The 18,461-nt window shown below is 51.2% G+C and overlaps 5 protein-coding genes across 5 annotated transcripts; 2 read left to right on the top strand and 3 right to left on the bottom strand.

The window, feature by feature from the left end:
- Window positions 1-1,680: 1,680 nt before the first annotated feature.
- On the bottom strand, window positions 1,681-4,450 carry PFICI_04853 (ATP-dependent RNA helicase DBP10; the record flags this gene model as incomplete). Its single annotated transcript, XM_007833434.1, has 2 exons — window positions 1,681-4,109; window positions 4,168-4,450. 2 exons carry the CDS (start codon window positions 4,448-4,450, stop codon window positions 1,681-1,683), a joined length of 2,712 nt encoding a protein of 903 aa, XP_007831625.1.
- A 344-nt stretch (window positions 4,451-4,794) lies between these two features.
- Window positions 4,795-5,739, top strand: PFICI_04852 (uncharacterized protein; the record flags this gene model as incomplete). The annotated part of the gene is made up of 3 exons (XM_007833433.1): window positions 4,795-4,899; window positions 5,033-5,619; window positions 5,688-5,739. 3 exons carry the CDS (start codon window positions 4,795-4,797, stop codon window positions 5,737-5,739), a joined length of 744 nt encoding a protein of 247 aa, XP_007831624.1.
- A 387-nt stretch (window positions 5,740-6,126) lies between these two features.
- Window positions 6,127-8,409, bottom strand: PFICI_04851 (uncharacterized protein; the record flags this gene model as incomplete). The annotated part of the gene is made up of 3 exons (XM_007833432.1): window positions 6,127-8,025; window positions 8,079-8,258; window positions 8,317-8,409. 3 exons carry the CDS (start codon window positions 8,407-8,409, stop codon window positions 6,127-6,129), a joined length of 2,172 nt encoding a protein of 723 aa, XP_007831623.1.
- A 2,027-nt stretch (window positions 8,410-10,436) lies between these two features.
- On the top strand, window positions 10,437-11,202 carry PFICI_04850 (uncharacterized protein; the record flags this gene model as incomplete). The annotated part of the gene is made up of 3 exons (XM_007833431.1): window positions 10,437-10,591; window positions 10,665-10,818; window positions 10,999-11,202. The coding sequence occupies 3 exons, from the start codon at window positions 10,437-10,439 to the stop codon at window positions 11,200-11,202; spliced, it is 513 nt and encodes a 170-aa protein (XP_007831622.1).
- Window positions 11,203-15,007: 3,805 nt separating this feature from the next.
- Window positions 15,008-17,338, bottom strand: PFICI_04849 (uncharacterized protein; the record flags this gene model as incomplete). The annotated part of the gene is made up of 3 exons (XM_007833430.1): window positions 15,008-16,209; window positions 16,639-16,646; window positions 16,707-17,338. The coding sequence occupies 3 exons, from the start codon at window positions 17,336-17,338 to the stop codon at window positions 15,008-15,010; spliced, it is 1,842 nt and encodes a 613-aa protein (XP_007831621.1).
- Window positions 17,339-18,461: the final 1,123 nt, after the last annotated feature.

Below are 18,461 nucleotides of genomic sequence, written 5' to 3'. Positions count from 1 at the left end.
AGGCCTGTCAACGGTCAAAAAGCTTAATCGTTATGTTGGGTGGGTTTTTGATGCTTGGTTCAGTTCAGGTAAACATGGGGGGTTTTGAAGGAAAACTGTCAGCTACCTACTGTACACCTGAGCAATCGCCGCGCGTCCGGACCAGCGCCGCCCCCAAAAAAAACACACAGCGAACGGCGCGGGCGGCACATAATGTTCGGCCGGCGCCAGTCCCGCTGACGTGCATGGAATAGAAAACCCATCTCAGCCTCTCTGGCTGTGCTCTGCGCCACGACGTTTTAATGGGCTGCAAGTCTTCCAACTTCTTCGATATACAAGTCGCTGTCCGCCACTTTTTCTTTTCTTTTCTGTCCTTCCACGTCTGATCAAGAAAAACCATCGACTCTGATTGTCTCTCGGGGAATCGCTCTCACGGATACGTACTGGACAAGGTACGTGAAGCGACAACCCCCGTATTTCCTCGGAAACGGGATCAGTTTACACACCTTGCAAGTCTCACGTCGTCGAGATATCTTCGAGATTGTTCAATATCGCCTGTAAGACTTTGCCACCATTCATCGGACATGGCGGCTGCTACGCTATAGTAGGAAGCAGCGTGAGCAGACAATGAAACCCCCGTATTAAGATCTGGTGACTCATGCCCGGGCGAGCAACCATACGACCCTATCAATAAGCGCAGCCTTCATAACCCGCGGAGGGGAGGCGATCATACACAGCACCATGGATCTTTTGTCTCTGCCTAACAGATGAAACGTTGCGTTGAAGATGCATACAGCTTTTCAAATCAGTCTCTTGAAATCATGCCTGGGTTGAAGGGAACGCTTGTGCCCGGTGGAAGCGACGACACGAACGAGTTTCGCAACAATCGAACTTTCTAGTCTGGAATCTTGCAAGATTCTTGACAACTTGGTGTGTAGCCGTCGACTTTTGCCGTCATGGCGGTCAACCAGAGATATTTGGAATTCTGGGGAATGGAAACTCCGCTCGCCTCATGAGTCAGCTTTCTTCGTAGCAGTCGAGGGTGGCGATCAGAGAGTTGCGAGATGTGCGCCAATTGTAGGCTGGGATATGCATGGACTCTTCTCTGGTGGTTTTGAAGTGTCCAAGGGCTGGAAGCAATTTGAAAAGGGGAGCTCTCGGACCAAATCCAAGGCATAGCAAAGATTCGAGACCATTCAGGCTCTTGTTGATCACCACGTATACTGATGTCAGGATGCACAAGGCTTTCGACGGCATCAATAGCGCATCATCACCCTCATCTGGATGATCGTGAAAACGTAGAACCTGGCGCCTGGAGGAAATCTATTAGAAGTGTTTCGATACAATCTCACAGTCGAGCACAAACGACCTCTATAGGTATAGGCACTGAAATCATCATAGTAGTAGTACTTCAATATGATATATGGTTCAAGGGGAAGAACAAGTGGCATCTGTGCCGAAGTATGCAAAGCCCCAAAGCAAGAGTTCCAAGTCGAAATGCATGGTGAGTCCAGATGCCAAGTTCTATTGGATGTATCATTCTGAGCACGACTCGTCTCCTAGTGCGCATAATACCCGTAGCCAAAAGAAAAACGTTCTCGTCCATCGCACAAGTGTATGTCACAAATAGTACTCGTCAAGGAAGGGTATTTATATTGAAATTGAAGAGTCGATATATGTTGACTTGCTATCTCCGTGCCGTTACTTCCTCCTGCTAGGTCTAGCATTCTTCTCCAACCTCTGTTGCTTGAGCTGTCTAGCCTTTCTAACATCTGCGGCACCCTTGATTTCCCTCTTGTCACCAGCACCATCCCTGAAACGCCCAACTCTGTTCTCTTTGGCTTCATTGACACGCTTCTTCCGTACGTGGTAATCGTCTCTGAATTTGTCGGCATCTTTGGGCGCCTTCATCATCTTGTGCTTGTATCTTGTACCGCCAGCCTGACCTCCAGGGCCGTTCGGCATGATCTTCTCCATTTCTCCCACACGCTGGAGCTGTACACGGTTGGACTTCTTCCACTTGTCGAATCGGCCAGACTGGAAAGAGGCGGCGATCTTGGCGCCAGATTCACCACGAATCATGCGTGCGCCCTTACTACCGTCCTCGTCATTGTCACGAGCGACATATCTGCGACTCTTTTGGTCCCAGCGCATCTTTGACCGCGTGGGTAGTCCAAAGGCCTTGGCTCCCTCATCATTGGTCAGATCCATCGTCACGTCTCGTGCCGACTCGACAAAGTTGCCGCCTGTGTGCACACCGTAACCTCGTTCCTCGGCGGCGTTGATAGTTCGTGGCGTGTATGACATGAACACTTCTGAGTCTTGGAATGAATTTGGATCCGAACCGCCCGACTTCTTGGTGTCTCCCACAGTGACTTCAAGTTCGGAATCCGAGTCATACTCAGCAGCGGCCGCTTCTTCCACTTCGGAATCTTCTTCTCCAAAACCATCGGCGTCCGCATCTTCCATTTCTGAGTCCTCCTTTGCCTGTTTCGAGGCTTCAGCCTTCTTGACCTGATTCCGGGGCGTGACGCGTTGCCTCAGGTTTCGCATAACCTCTGCTGCGGTACCATTGGCTACCTTGTTACCGTTGACGAGTTTGCTTTCAAAGATTGTCTCGGGTGGGCGGTAACCGCTAATCCTAGCAAGCATTTCGGCCCTTGAATTTTCCATGGCACTGGCATCCTTTCCAAAAACGGGGTGCAACTCCACCCAAGCCTTTGAAGCGACTACTTCTCTTGCGCGTCGGGCACTCTGACTCGAGGCCGAGTTTCGGGTCCTCATGTAGAGCTTCTCAGCCTTTGCCGATACATCTCTGAGAGTGCTGATATCAACATTCTCCAATAATACCTTGTTCAACCACTCGACATGGGCCTCGACCTTGCTACGCATAGGAGAGCCAACCACAATGTCATCGGTGAGCTTTGAGTCCTCGCCCTCTCGTCCGAGCACAAGTTTCTTTCCCAAAAACAATTGTAGATCAATCAGGTACGGCGCATCACTTTCTCTCACCAAGGAGTAACTCCATCCCTTTTGGTCGTTTCTTGCTGTACGACCAACTCTGTGAACAAAGACCTTTGGTTGAGGCGGAAAGTCAAAGTTGATGACGTTGGCCAGCATGGGCATATCAATACCACGGGCAGCAACATCAGTGACTACCAGGATATTGGACCGTCCTTGCCTAAAGTTCTCAACATGCTCCAGTCGCGCAGTCTGATCCAGGGAACCGTAGACGTATGAGACGGCAAATCCGGCCTCGTTCAGTAGCGATTGGAGATATTCGACATGATGTTTGGTTGCTGTGAAGACAATCGTCGAGTGCTCCGTTGGCTTGCCTCGGCCGCCACCCGCATCGTTGCCTCGCTTCCTCTTTTTCGACTTCTTGTCGGACTCGGTCTCGACGCCCTCGGGCAGACCAGTCGGCATCTTGATAAGGTCTTGGAGAATGTGCAGAAGTGCTCCCTCTTTCTCCGCACCTTTGACGCTGAAAAAAGCACTTTGGAGGTTGGGTGAAACCTTGGATTCGGCATCCAATCTGACCAGGCTAGGATCTTGCAAGCCGGCTCGTGCGAACTCGACCAGTGATGCCGGAAGCGTCGCAGAGAAGAGAAGAGTCTGTCGGTTTTGCGGCAAAGCATGGAGAATTTCCGTCAATTGGGCAGCGAAACCCATCTCAAACAGTCGATCGGCCTCGTCAAAGACCACGTACCGCATTGCCGACAGCTGCAAGTTCATTTCAATCTTGAGATGCAAGAATCGACCGGGCGTAGCGATAATAATGTCGGGGTTTGAGGCAATGTCTCCAAATTGATCCTCCATGCTGTCTCCTCCCACTAGCAGAATAGTCTTCAGGTCTGTGCCTCGGCCAAACTCCTTGACAACCTTCATCGTCTGAAGGGCGAGCTCACGAGACGGCGACAGAATCAGGGCTCTCGAACCAACGGTGGGACTGTGTGCTTTCAAGCGCTCGATCATAGGAATGACGAAGGCGGCAGTCTTTCCCGAACCGGTTCGAGCCATACCGACGACGTCTTTCCGTTCCATGATCAAGGGAATAGCCTTGCGCTGAATCGGGGTAGGCTGCTTGAATCCCTTTTTCGTGATCGCTCGTAGCATACTGGCATTGAGTCCTATAAGCAGTCAGTCGCATCCCGCCCATTTTCGATTACGACTCTTGTGTCAACATACCCATGGCCTGGAAACCGCCGCCCTTCTTGACAGAATTGCCCTTGACATTTGAGTTCTTCCTGAAAGAAGCAGCCTGCTTCAAGGCAATAAAGGCCTCGTCTCCGTCCGCGTCGTCGCCATCTTCATCGGCGTCAAGGATTCCACCCGCGTCGAAGCCAAACCCATCCTTTGCGTGGCTCGCCTGGAAACCAGTCTTGTCGTCGTCAGCGCCGTCGGTGAACAGGGAGCCAAGAATGTCGACTTCAGCCTCGGATTGTGCCGGCGAGGCAGCGCGTCGAGGCATGGTCGAAAATTGTGAGCCGTCTTTGTTGACGGAGTGGTGATGGAAGTACAAGACAGATTCTTGCAGTGACTTTTCTGGCGTCCCGGCTTTGGCTTGCTGCTACGTACAACTTTTTTTCTGAGCTGGTGGGGCTTATCGCAGCTTCCCCATTATAACAGGGATGCTTATCCGGCTGCATTAACGCCGCTAACCCCTTCCTTCGCCGCCCCATCAGCGACCCCAGAAACAGATCAACGCTCTTCCTAGTCTTTTGACTTAAACCTTAGACTCATATCCCTCCCCGTCCCGTCGCCAATCTCTCGTTGACTCTCCTTCATCTCCAGTCCGCGCTGAAGTCCGCAAATATGGCCGCCGATATACCCAAGGATGCCAAGGATCTTGTTCAAGAGGATAAGGATGCCCTCGATCTTCTGGCTTCAGAAGAGAAGGAGTTCGCAAAGGCAAGTACCGTCATTTCCCCCTCCACCCAGACTGTCTCACGCGACATCTGAGGAGCAATGATTATCTTCTCGCATACTCTCGCAATCTATATATAAGCCCCTGCATAGAATATACAGCCTCTAACCTTGTGTTTGCATCTAGGATGCAGAGATCGACCGAATCCTCAAGGCGTTCCGGCTCGACGCCTACGCCGTACTGGACCTGAACCCAGGCGTGCCCGAGTCGGACATCAAGAACACGTACCGCAAGAAGTCGCTGCTTATTCACCCGGACAAGACGCGGAATCCCCAGGCGCCCGACGCCTTTGACAGACTCAAGAAGGCGCAGACGGAACTCATGGACGAGAAGCACCGCGCCCGCCTCGACGAGTCCATTGCCGACGCCCGCATGCTGCTCATTCGCGAGAACAAATGGACCGTCGACTCCCCCGAGCTCAAGACGCCCGAGTTTGCCGCCCGCTGGCGCATCAAGACCCGTGAGGTCCTCATTGACGACGAGCACCGCCGCCGCCGCCAGATCAAGGCCCAGATGCAGGAGGAGGGCCGCGAGCAAAAGCGGCAGGAGGAGGAGATCGACGAGCGCAAGCGCAAGCGCCAGCATGAGCAGGATTGGGAGGCCACCAGGGATCAGAGGATAGACTCGTGGCGTCAGTTTGCAAAAGGAAAGAGTGGCGGCGGCGGCGGCGAGGATGGTGGGAAGAAGAAGAAGAAGAAGCTCAAGCCCATTGGGTGAGCTGGGATCATCAACTTCTTTATGGAGGCAAATGCTTAGACATTGTTATTGACACTTGGTTCAGGCAGAAAGAATGGGCCGCCCGTGGCCACTCGAAGGCTTCAACCCAGACATGACATTAGCCATTACGCGAACAAGGATATCAAATCCAGAGCTGTGAGTTCATTTGATAGGACCCAACTTGTTTATGACCCTAACACCCTCAGAAAGCCGACGCCTGGATCGGACCCATGCCATGTTCTCTACATTGTCCCTGCTTCGACATATCCACATAACACCCATCAGATTGGCTGTTGACAAGAACGAGGTAAGTTCTGGCACAGATGTGCAAAGTCCCATGTGATGTGAACATATGAAGGTGCATGACCGGCCGACCTCGTAACTTTGGCTAGTCTTAGCAACTATAGCTCTGCTTTTTGTCTATGAGCCACTTGCAACACCCAGCAACGTTGTCTTTACATGATTCGACGATTGCCTCACTTCGAAGACCCCTGGCATATCCCTCAACATCGCTCAAAGACTCGATATAGACCTTTCAAATCTGCCAACTCCAAAACACCTCCCTTCATGAGTGATTTCGTAGCAACCAGCCTAGCCTTGAAAGCTGGGAAAAACACATGCTCCACAGCACGCCGTACATGTGCTCGCCTTGCTTTGACCTCTTCGGCTATGTTTTCGGCCTCGAGCTGCTCAGCATTTCCTGGCAGGGGCGGAAGCTGCTCAGGAACATAAAAGCTTGCCAGTTCTCTCAAAAACGTGTCAAAACAGCCACGTTCATCGTTCCAATCAACATGAGGTCCAAGTCGAAGCAGAAACTGCGGCAGCTTGGCCATGGACGGAGTATAGCCCTTGGCAAGAAGTGGTATGCTGAGCAGTTCACCGTCCGGCGTTACCTCGAAGCTGAAGTACTCGAGAAGCATTTCCCGTCGCTCGATCAACTGTTCTGCTACAGTATTTACCACGTCCTCGACGTCAAAGTCGTCATCCTCGGCCAATTCGCCCTCTGCGGCAGTAGATTTCTCGCGTTCGGCGGCGATGGACAAGATCTCACGCAGGTCCAGTGATGGCTGGAAGCGAATCGTGCCAAAATTGCCAAAATCTGTTAAACCCACTTGGTAAAAATACTCGTAGCAAGCACGGCCATAGTCAACCAGATAGAGTTTGACGCCTCCCTGCATCGCTGCCAGTCGTCGCCTCTCGTCGACGATTCCGACAAAGGTATGGCCTGCAAAGATTTCTGTAAGAGAATGGTGCATATCATCGCGTACTTCTGCCCGCAAGTCCCGCACACTTGTCAAACGGCACACCACTGCCTCACGATCCGAATGTTCATACTCTGGTTCCATACCATCCACGTGTTCGGCGACGGACTCTTCCTTGTTCGCAGGCTGGAACATACTGGTGATCTTTCGGAGTGAGGCGTCGGTGCGCACCAGGTTGTTTTCATATGGCCTCGCGGATGCTTTGCCCTTGGCAGCCGATTTCTTAGTCGCGCCATCCACATCAGACTGAGTTGCATCACTGGGCAGAACAGTACCAGGCAGCAAAGTTTGCGTCAAAAAGGTGCGACTAGTATCGACGGCCGCAAGTTTGTCGCGGATATTTTCGCAAATTGACTGTATGATCTCATCTTCATTGAGAAAGTTGACTTCTCGTTTGGTAGGGTGAACGTTGACGTCGACGCGCTGCGGATCAATCTCGAGGTTGAGGTAGACAAAAGGATGCCCGTTTTTGGGAAGGAAAGTCGAGTATGTTTGTTCTACTGCCTTCTTGATGTTGGACGACTCTACTGAGCGGTGGTTAATGAAAAGCAGTAGAGTTGTCTTCTTGATGTGGTAATTCGCGTTGGTTGCCAAGCCTTCAGCTTTGAACCCATAGCGATCATCGGAGACCGAATATTCGATCAGCTCATTCGCCACACTCCCGCCATGTATTTGGCGGATGCGGTCAACGGTTGATGTGCCTGACTGGACAGCAATCGAAGTTCCTGAATCACCATGCTTCTTGCAGGAGAATGCAACACCCCGGCAGTGAATGGCATATCTCCCAACCATGTCAATGATCTTGTTGTACTCTTCAGACGGTGACCGGAAAGCTCTTCGACGTGTAGGGACATTGTAGAATAGATCTTCTACAGTGATTTGTGTGCCATTGCGCCCGGCCACAGGCTTTGGCTCGGCAGATTGGCCAGGCTTTGCAGGTGCCAGTTTGCCACTATCGTAATGAGCACGCCAGGCACAGTTCGAGTCCTTTGTTTTCGTGGTCACCTGCAAGTGGGCAATATGACTGATGCTAGCCAGCGCCTCGCCGCGAAAGCCGTACGTGGCGATGCTGCCTAGGTCCTCAAACTTCTTGAGTTTTGACGTTGTAAACCTTTCGCATAAGATTTCGAGATCCTCTTTCTACAGAATTGAGTCAGAGCGTAGTGCTGGCGCTGCGCAAGTGAGGCACTCACCTCGATGCCGTGGCCATTATCGGTAATCTGGAGCAACTTGAGACCACCCTCTTTGACAAGGACCTCTAGTGATGTGGATCCAGCATCGACCGCGTTCTCGATCAATTCTTTCAAAGCATGTACAGGCGCCACAATGATCTCGCCTGCTGCGATCTTGTTCACGACATCAGGATCCAGGGCCTGCGAAGCCGCGTCTGGTTAGCCTAGCCTCACAAGGCAGATGCAATCAGAAGCCCACCTTGATCCGCCGGGGTGTAGCTTCGGCCAGTAAGTCCTCATCCGCCTTCCTTTTGGTACCCCTGGGACTGTCGATTTCCATGCTCTCCTCCATGGTCAAGTGCCGCTTGATGTGCTCAGGGTCTTTGCTTTCGGATGGAGGCTGCCACGTCCGATGTGAACGATGCGACCCGCGTATAGCGCCAGAAGCTGAGAAGAAACCCTAGGCACACCTTTCGTGTCAAGTCTTCTCGCCGCCCAATCTGCCTGAAGTCAGAGGCTGGTATTGCCCAACAAGAAGAAATTCAAGATGATTTAGACTTGGAAAGTCCGTCGATGCAATTATTTCAAATTTTGGGAGCTATGGGTTGTACCTGCCAACGCGCAAAGATCGAAGTGCCATTGGTCACATGACGGGCATTTGCATTGATAGAGTGTGAATACCTAGATGAGCAGCGCTAAAGAGCCCCAACCAATTACGCCCAATGCCGCTGGAAAAGAAAGTGGGGACCCTGTTCTAGGTACTATGTTAGTTGGGCCGCCTGCTACTCTTTACTATATCACATGTTCATCTTGGAGCAAATTATCGTAATAATTGCAAAGAAACAAGAATTGTCAGCAATGTATACATTCACAGAACTGAGGTCAGTTCAATAGAAGCTGTCGATCCTGCATCGTTGCGCGGTCCAACTGGGCTTGGTAAGTCATGGGCGGTCAGTGATGAGGAGGCGCGTGGTCAAGATATGCCTTGAGTGTCCGTATATGCTTCCCAGTGAGCCAGCTAGGCGAAACTGCAGCAGAGGAGCTCAAGGCAGATGCTTTGTTTTCAAGGCTTTCTTCATCTCAAGTCATCACTTCCAGGAAGCTATATCACACTCCACTATCCCCTTGGACTGTCGCAATGACGCACCTGGCACAAACCATGATCAGAAGAAGCTGTATTAAAACCACTGTCGCACTTTCTCGTTGGAAGTGTGGGAGACCTCCAGCCCAGCGAGCCAGGCCCCACGGTCGTGGCGCAAAGAGTCCCATGGGCAAGTTGAGATGCCTTTTTACAATGAATTCATGCAGCGACATGGGGGTGTCGAGCAGGCTATTTTTCAGCCCCTTGGGTTGTTTTGGGGGCCGGGAGAGCCTTATCGGTACAGCTGACCTACTCAGCCCAAGGGCTGGGGGGTTTGAGTTCGATCCTTTTCTTATGGATAATGAAACGACTGCCCGAGACCCTGGGAATCTTACACACATTTAGAGAGCAGCGAGATTCAAAAAGTGCGTCGGGACCGATGTGTGATTCTATAATGGCGGATTAAGCGTCCCCTCCTCACTGACTGTAAACAGGAGGCCCTGAACGCGAAGACTCATGGCAGGGGAGGATGCGTGTAAGCAACCTGAGCTCCAGTCAAGCATGATATTCATCTACCCTCTGAATACTTATCGTTCTTGACAAAAATTGTGCTGACGGATTTGTATTCTGCCTGAGCAGCCATCTTCGATCAGTCGGATAGAAGTATGGAATCATTGATTACAGAGACCATTACCAGGCACATACAAAATGACTGCAGTTTTCTTACCAATAATGGCATAAACTCAATAAAGTTCGGCAAAATGCTCTAAGCAATCTTGAATGATATCTTGACCTTGCTGTAAGCAGATTCACCTGATAATTGCACCCGTAAAATATCTGCGCCATTGTTGCCCTCGATATTGGACACATAGAGACAGAGAGCTTTACTAACTCTGCCGTTAGATGTTGTACCCTCGAAGTATTGTATGAAGTTCACTCATTATAAGTAGGAAGAATATAGATCTCGTGCCGCGCTGACTGGGGCCCTGTCTGGTAGCGAGGCTGAACTTGGGGGTTCAACCTACGACTGGGGGGGTGAACCAACACCAAGGCGCAGTTATCGAGGCATTCTTCAGTTAGTCTGTAGATAGTTTCACTGCAAAATTTGCCACCTACATCATGTGCGTGACCACTTGGGATGGAAGTATTCAAGTTTTGCAAGTTCATGGTTTGTGTGGGCGGCCTCAAGTCTGAGCTTGTAATCAGTGCATCATATAAGCAATGGTGTCAGACATCACAGCATGGTATAGCAAGAGCAAATACCAGACCGTTTGATCAATTCCAGCCATTCCAGCCACATGTCGTCCCAGTCACGGGATCGGAGTCTGGTTCAAACAGTGGAGGAGGGCGACGGGTCGACAAAGGCAGTTCGAGGTTCGCCAGAACCTTTGAGCGGCAATGGCGACGGCGACGATGGAGGCAACTCGACGGCTGTAATTCCAGGAAGCCAAAAGTAAGTCATTACACAAATTGACGAAAAAAAGGGAGCGAAAAAGAAAGAAAGGACAGTACTGAGATTATGTCAGCTCCATGAGTGAAAGCCCCCGGTCAAAGCATCTCACACGCGCTGCGGTCCGCCGCGTCCAGGATTTCCAACGTGGACATGATCAGCCAATCTCGTCTACCGACGAAATTCTTAATTGCAGTGACAGTCTTCTCCGCGGCCTCACGCCGCCACCGGTAAGCACTTTTCCATTTCTTCTTCTTGCTTTTTCCATTCTTTGCCAGGAGCAGACACAAGCTTTTGTTCTTTTTTGTTTTTGCAAAAAGAGCAGTCTGGCTGGCAAGAATCGACGTCCAACTATTCCTCGCTCTTTCCACACACCCTCCAAGACAGATAGCTAATTCCTATTCTCTCAGTGGCCATCAGATTTGATACCACACAGAAAGAGACCGAGACGTGTTGAAGAGATCCTTGACGATGACAGCCCGCGCAGCCGCGACAAATTATCGGTAGAGCTTGACGAGATGGCCAGCGACAGCAAGAAGAGGAAGGTGGAGCTTCCATATCGCGCAAAGCAAGGCGAAGCTGGGCCTTCAAGTCGGCCGAGTGACAGGGAGTGACGTTCAGGAAAGTGATTAGCTTCAAAGTTTCTGTTTTGCCCAGGGGCCTAAGAAAGACCGTCAGGTGGACACTAGGTACCACAATCGATGCAAATGCCATGATATGATGTTATATCACGGACTCGCTTGAGAGAAATTCGCACGTTTTGACTGCGAGATGGACCTTGGTCGGCTGAACATCGAACGAATCACACGTAGCTCGATACAAAAGAAATGGGCGTCAACATAATGACCTTGTGATTTGTTTCGGGTACGACTTGGATAGAGGTGTGCCATTTCCTTTCGCGGTTGCATTGCTATTGCAAGAAAGCGTGCTGGCCAAGGCCATTATGCAACCGAAAGGCCGGGCGAGACGAGCCGAATGTTGCCATTCTTTACCAATCTCGCTTTCTTTCTCGCCCCCGGGCTCTCGTTTTTCTCGAGCTGGCGGGGAAATGCGGCCAAATTTTCTTTCCGTTACATTGGCTATCGAATTTGGCGGACAGCTCGTGAAATAGTAGGTACGTAGTACCGGGATTGAGGTTGTCAGAAGGTCAGGTTGAGGATGGGAACACTAGAAAGTTTAATGGAATTCAGACCATGATGGATAGGTGCAGGTAGCACAATGGTAGGTTGGTAAGTGGTAACCTTTCGGAACACTCCCGGCTCCCGGCTCCCCTCTTTTCCACGTCGCTAAACTCCTAACCTACATTGCAATATACACAGTAGGTAGCACCTACAGTACATCGTTAGGGAACGCACGGCTGTCGGGAGCCGGGTTCATGCGCTGACATGCCAAACCCATACCTGCCCAGGTGCTAAAGGCTGCGTGCGCATGTATGTAAATGACCTTGGGTGGTACTGTGTCCACGGGTATTTCGAATTGTCCTTCATTCTCGAGATATGGAAGCCCATCTCATCCAGCGCTTCTCCCATTCGTCGTCAGATCCAACTTTACATATATAGAAAAGGATACATCATGGTAGTTCACTTTGATAGATGGTATGCTGCTATGATCTGGGTGATTTGTTAAAATAAAAAAAAAAAAGAGTCAGGCAGACAGACCCTGACTCCCATGTCCTCAAAGCAGTGCCAAGAAGAGTCGGGTATGCTCGACATGTCATGATATCTTGGAATCTTGGTAACCAGGTAGGTATGGATGCCTGTCAGAGAGACCACCTGCAATCTTGGGAGATTTTCGCAAGTCGCGATGCTCTTTTGGGGAGGTGAGAAAAGCTGGCCAAAGCTGAACATTTGATGCATGATACACACGACAGGGAAGAAATGATTCATGCCCAGCCGAGGGTGCCGTTTTCGATAGTTCTCATCCGTGTTTCGTCCAAACATACGCTGTAGTACGTAGTAGTAAATATTCGTATATGGCTTTGCAAACATCGTGTGCTGGCTTCATCTCAACTTTACCAACTGAGCCTGGTTCGATTGGGGGGGGGGACCAGGGGTGATAATTCCCCGAAACCCTTGCACACCTCGGCCCCCCCTCGCCTAGATCCAATCCCACCCAAGTCCCAGCGCCTAGTGTGCGTTATTGCCCCTCTAGAAAAAATCAAGGTAGTGCAACCCCCCAATGTCAATCACGCTTATTACCTACCTACACCTACAGAGAGCAACAAAACGCAATGCGACCGCAAATGCAACGACGAAGCGAGCACCCGTTGTCACATCTGCTTGGCTAACCAGCCTTGACCTATACTCGATCCTTTTATAAATGAGTAAAAGTGCCGGCCACGGAAGATAAGAGCAAAAGGTAATATCCCACTCTCAAGGGACGAATTGCGGGGGTCTACAAATGTAGGTAGGCGAGGTGAAGGTCCCGATCCAGGCACGAGAGCCACAGGCTTACTTACAGCTTGCGTGTACTTTTGCATGGTCAGACAGGGCAAGGGATTGGATAGCATTGGGGGAAATGCAGGAGGAAACGAAACAAAACGAGAGAAACAAACACAGGGGGGGTCTTCAAGTCATTGATCCCAGTCTATTCTCACCGTCTACCAAGAAAAGGCCCTACACCACGGCCGACATTCTCTCTCTTCTCTCCTCTTTTTTGTTCTTCCCCTCTCACCGTAAATGAGACTGGGAAAGAAGAGAAGAAGAAATGATGTGAGCCACTCTTGTTTTTCGAACGGGAATTCTTTCATTGCACAAAACAGAGATTCATAGCTCTTGTTGATGAAGGGGAACGACGAACCGCAAGTACAACCTCAAATGCGTGGAACGGAAATTGCAACAAGCCTGCATCTACAGATTAAAGGTCAAGACAACAATGTCCCTCCTCCCCCATAATAGAGTCGACTACCGGTGGCTGCGCTACCTACCGACTACAACACGTTACGGCGCGAGCCTTATATCTGAGTTCAACTATAAACTTATTCGTCGCTCTTCGTATGAAACTCGCGTGGCGGGGGGCCGCCCCTTGGCAAGCCGTTGCGACCTTTTCCTTCAGTCTTTCTTTCTCTCATCTTCTTCTCTTCATTCCCTTTTCCACGTCGGTTGCGCCCATTTCAAGCCGGCCATACCCAGATAAAATTACAAATACATAACCTACCTAGTCCCTACCAAATCCAAATGTAGTTTGTCTTCCCCGGGCCTGGCCTGTTACTATTGTCGGGAGCCCATTCCGTCACCCACCGAGAGTGTCTCTTATTTCACCCATCTCTCCCTCCCGTTTTCCCTTCCTTCTTCTATTAATCATTTCATAATAAATCAAAGAAATTCAACAATCTCAAAAGAATCAGACATCATGAAAGCATAGTCACGAGCGCCACCATAAGCCACCCTCTGCAATACAGTCTGCATCTTATGCAGCATGTATTACCTAGGTATGCATGCTCGCAAACTCAGCTGGCCACCACCGGTGCTCCCAACAACCCCACCTTGTACCACGACGTTTGGTATTAGCTGGACTTTGTGGCTGACACAGGATCGCCGGCAACTACATATTACGGGATAGGTTTTCTGTCTGGACTACAACAAACTTTCCATGCAAAGAGCATGATGCGAACCTTTTTTGCAATGAACACGAAACGCCTTTCAATACTTGGTGACAAGGGCGGCTCGGCGAAACCCCAAATATGATCCGACTATGGATCGAGACGCACTCGATATCTTCCGGCCTGGAAAATGAAACCTGGATGAATTCAAGTGCTAAACTAATAGCCATCCTCCCAGCACTCGGAGAGAGTGAGACTACCAACAGAGGCGTTAAACAAGTTTGGTCATGTCACGTTTCCAAGTCACTACGGCACAACGGGGCAGATATTTGAATAGCACGACTTCATATCGATATTACAACCCCTCATAAGTTCATCCTTGGCATTTCTCATGCCGACAGAGTTCTCCGGGCTAAACGAGGAAAACCATCGTCAATCCTCAGCAATACCAAGTCTGCTCCCATCTTCCCATCTCCTGGGGATATGCATAAAACAAAGAACGAGTGGACCTCCAACGCCAATAATGATGACTGGCCGCCAGAAATTATACTATCGAGGACGAACCCCTTTTCAATATCCACCAATGCAGACGACACCGCCGCACCAAGGCGGCAGACGAAGAAATGAACCACAGGCCAGGCGTATGCAAAGCAGAATGATGCATCAACGTTGTACAGAGGTATCTCCATGCCACAACTAAAAATCAAGAAGGGGTATCTCGCGTACAATTACAACCAAGTACGTTCAATAGAGATATTAGTAGCTCGATTACGAGCTCAACTGAAAAGGATAAAAGACGATGTAGCCCCTGAGAGGCTGTCGATTACTCGAGACCATCTTCAGACAGTCTTGGCCAGGAGAGGATTTCTCAATTCCCGCTAAGGCCCACGACGCGACGTTTCGGGTTGATCTATCAGGCCGCCAATGTCGACTCGCCCAGGACGGGCGTCGGGCACGGGTCCTTGGCTTCGGATAGGGGGAAGCTGGTATCCTGGCTGCACCGGCGGACGTGCAGGTGGCAACTCGCTTCGAGGTATCTGATAAGAAGGGCCAGCCGGATGTTCAATACGACCCGAAGAAGGAGCGTATGAGGGAATGTTCGGGCTCACACCAGGACTCGGACCGGCCTGCCCTTGTGTTCCTGAAATTGTCTGCCGCCGAGGCATCATGTCATCACGTTGTTCTCGAAGGTCACCAAGCTTGGGTCGGCCCATGTCAAAGGATGCTGACACAGGTGTAAGCTGGGGAGCGAGTACCTGTTGATGATATGGATAAGGAACTTCTCGGGCATGCAGAGACGGTGACGGATGTGAATACAAGGGCGGTTGGATGTTGAGGACTAAAACAACGAAGTAAATCGAGTCTTCCTTGGCGAGTCCAACGCGAACCGAGAATTGGCGACCCTGTCTTTGAGCCGTCAGGAAGGTGAAGGCATCCTGCCTTTCAAGTGGGAGCCTCGAGATGTATTCGGCGTCGAGTGGCATTGAATGCACAATGCGTTCCAACTCCTGTCTGCCAAAAATAGGCGGCAGATAGTTTGGCTCCTTCCGCCCTTGTTCCGTCTGCAGAGCTCGCTGCAAAGCAGCCACCCTGTCTTTCTCTTGCGGCGCCATGATCTCCTCGAGTTTTCTCCCCAGGATGGCCTGTGCCATACCAGCACCAATGGCATCCACAAAAGGATTCGATACTCTAACAATCTCAAAGTCAACCGACAAGAATGCTATTGGCTCCAGTGGCCTCGGAGGTGTCATCAGTGGCGGCGGATATATGTGCGCATCTCCAATGGAGCCACGCTCGAGGTACCGTGGTGCTATGGGGTCTGTCGGCTGTGATTTGAGTACCCTGTACGACTGACTCCTTCGCAGCGGATCATCAAAGGCCACTGCCGGTGCGCTGACAGGCGCATATAGAGAGACGGGCCGTCTTGCCATTGGATCTGCCGGGTGTTGCTGGAATCGGGACGAGTCGAACCTGGCTTCCCTATCCTCTCGTAAGCGCGGACGACCACGCTTCTTATGTTGAACGTCGATACACGCATCCTCCTTGCCATTGCTAAGACATCTCGAGCATGGTCTTTGAGCTATTTGTGGATTTTTGTTAGCCAGCTGCTAAAAGATCAAGTGATTTGAAATCAGAGCAATGTCCGAGTCAACTTTGACGGCTACCTTGCTGAGGAGCTGATGAATTGTATTCACAAGTGTGGATTATTGAATTGTTACTCTTTTGCAAGCCAGCAGAAGTTTTCAAGTGACGGGGTAAGCAAGATGAAGGTGGCTTCTGGATAGGGGCATCGTCACTTGGCGATGTTCGCCACAACCACCAAATGGCACAAGGTGAGGTCTCTTTTCCGACCATGCGGAAGCGGCGGTTCCTCTCAAGGCCTGTTTATCGTGCCGAATTCGTTTGCCCGCCGCTCTCGAGAAATGATGAGCTCCAAAAAGGGTAGTATGATACAGAACAAAACCAGGTTTTCATGATTTCGAGGAAAGTGTTTGCTGAAACTACGTACCGTCACATCTATTGAGAGTTAGTATCATACGTCCATGATTGCTCCCCAAGAGGCTTTGGGGATCTTACCTAAGGTGTGCTCGCTTGCATGGCACGCATGCTGACGCAACGTGCCCTTTTGTCTTTCGCTGTGACCTAGGGGAAGTATAAGCGGCCGCATCTGCTGTCTGCGGTCTTGGAGGCAACGAGTATGGCGATGTCGTTGGCATTGGCCCTTGCCTCGGAGGCAGGGCATAATGGGACTGCTGGGACGTGGACAAGGGCGGCAATGCTGAGGGCCGACTCTGAGATTCTTCCGGGCGGCCTACCGGATATTCCGGTCGTTCTATTATCTCTGGAGGATACGGACGGCCTCCGGGGACTGCGGGCAGAGGCGGGGGCAGATGCGACTGCGTTGAAATAGGCGGAATGGGTACTCCTCGGATACCGGCCCCTTGAGCAGTCAAGGTTGGACGATATGCATCATGAGAAGTTGCCTGAAAACTGCTCAGGCCTCGCTCACCGGCCTCTTGAAATGGCTTGGGCGGGAGTGGTGGAGATCCTGACATGGGCGGAGAGGGATATGCCCTTGTGCCAAGGCGGCACTCCGTCTCTGTGTCAGCCCAGCTCAGGTCACCGATGAAGCGCGCCAAATCGGATGCGCCTCGGCGATGGCCAAGTCGTACGTAAGGTCGTTCACCTGGGCGATGGTAGGCTTGCATGGATTCTGTTCGTCGGAACTGTAGAGGGCTGCAAGATCGTGCACTCGATGCCCTCACAACGATCGGATATCCAGGATTTCACAGGACAGACCAGCTTCGTACAGATCCAGCTTCGTTCTTCGGCAACAAGTTGCATGCCAGCATCAATCAAGCGAATCCCGAGATGGACAATCAAACCCCCGCAGTAATTGACGGGTGCTTTCTAACAAATCAGTCTTGGTTGGATCCAGAGGATGGCGTTCCTTTCCACCCGATTGTATAAGCGAGAGACCGAGCTGATGGTGGAGGTATCCTTCTGGGTTCTTCAAGACGACTATTTACTGTATATCCAGACGTGCAACTAGTCGGCAGGCAAAATCGATGGGAGGTCGCTGACGGTAGACAACGTGGACAGCCCAGCGACTCAGGAAGAGGCGGGTCTCAAAAGACAAACGTGGGACAGGTTGTAGTTGGTGATACTCGTCCGAAGGAAGCCAGGAAGCAGTGACACGGTAAGCGATCTCGTTGTATCTTGGGGAACTGGAAGAATAGCACCGGAGAGCTGCAGGCGCTTGCGGGACCTTCTCTCCGTGGGACAGACGGCAAGCTGGCTGGCCTAATCAGTAATTCGGATCCGGTATTGGTCGTCCCTGTGTGGAGAGGTAAAGGACGACGACGGGCGACGACGACGACGACGACAACAACGATACAACAGCTTTGTCTTCTGCCTCCCCCCTAAACTTAGTTGCAGGCTGAGGCTACCTAGGACGGAGCGTCGAGATGGACAATATGCTCGAAAACTTTCGTCTACTATCGTGGTGGGATGACGGAGGTTTTTGTGCCACTTATTAGAACATTGGCCCAATATGGACTCGACAAGGATGACGGAGGTGCATGGGCTCATGGGGCGCATCACCGCTGCACAGACTCTGGGATCCGCTGGCTCTGGCCATGGGACGGGCACTGGTGCTGCTCTGCCACCAGCGCTGGGTGAGCTGCTAGGGGCCACCACCATGGACATGGGGCTGGTACCTAGGCTAGGAGAGGAGGTGACGGGAAAGAGGTACAACCCTAGATGCCGGCGTTATATATGGATGTCCTCTAGCTGAGGTAGGCAATACTTGGTCAGCATGGGGGAGGACCA

The sequence above is a fragment of the Pestalotiopsis fici genome, assembly GCF_000516985.1.
Source record: "Pestalotiopsis fici W106-1 unplaced genomic scaffold PFICI_Scf_3, whole genome shotgun sequence".
Lineage (NCBI taxonomy): Eukaryota > Fungi > Ascomycota > Sordariomycetes > Amphisphaeriales > Sporocadaceae > Pestalotiopsis > Pestalotiopsis fici.
Note: the sequence above shows the minus strand (reverse complement) of the source record. Positions and strands in the feature narration are given on the sequence as shown.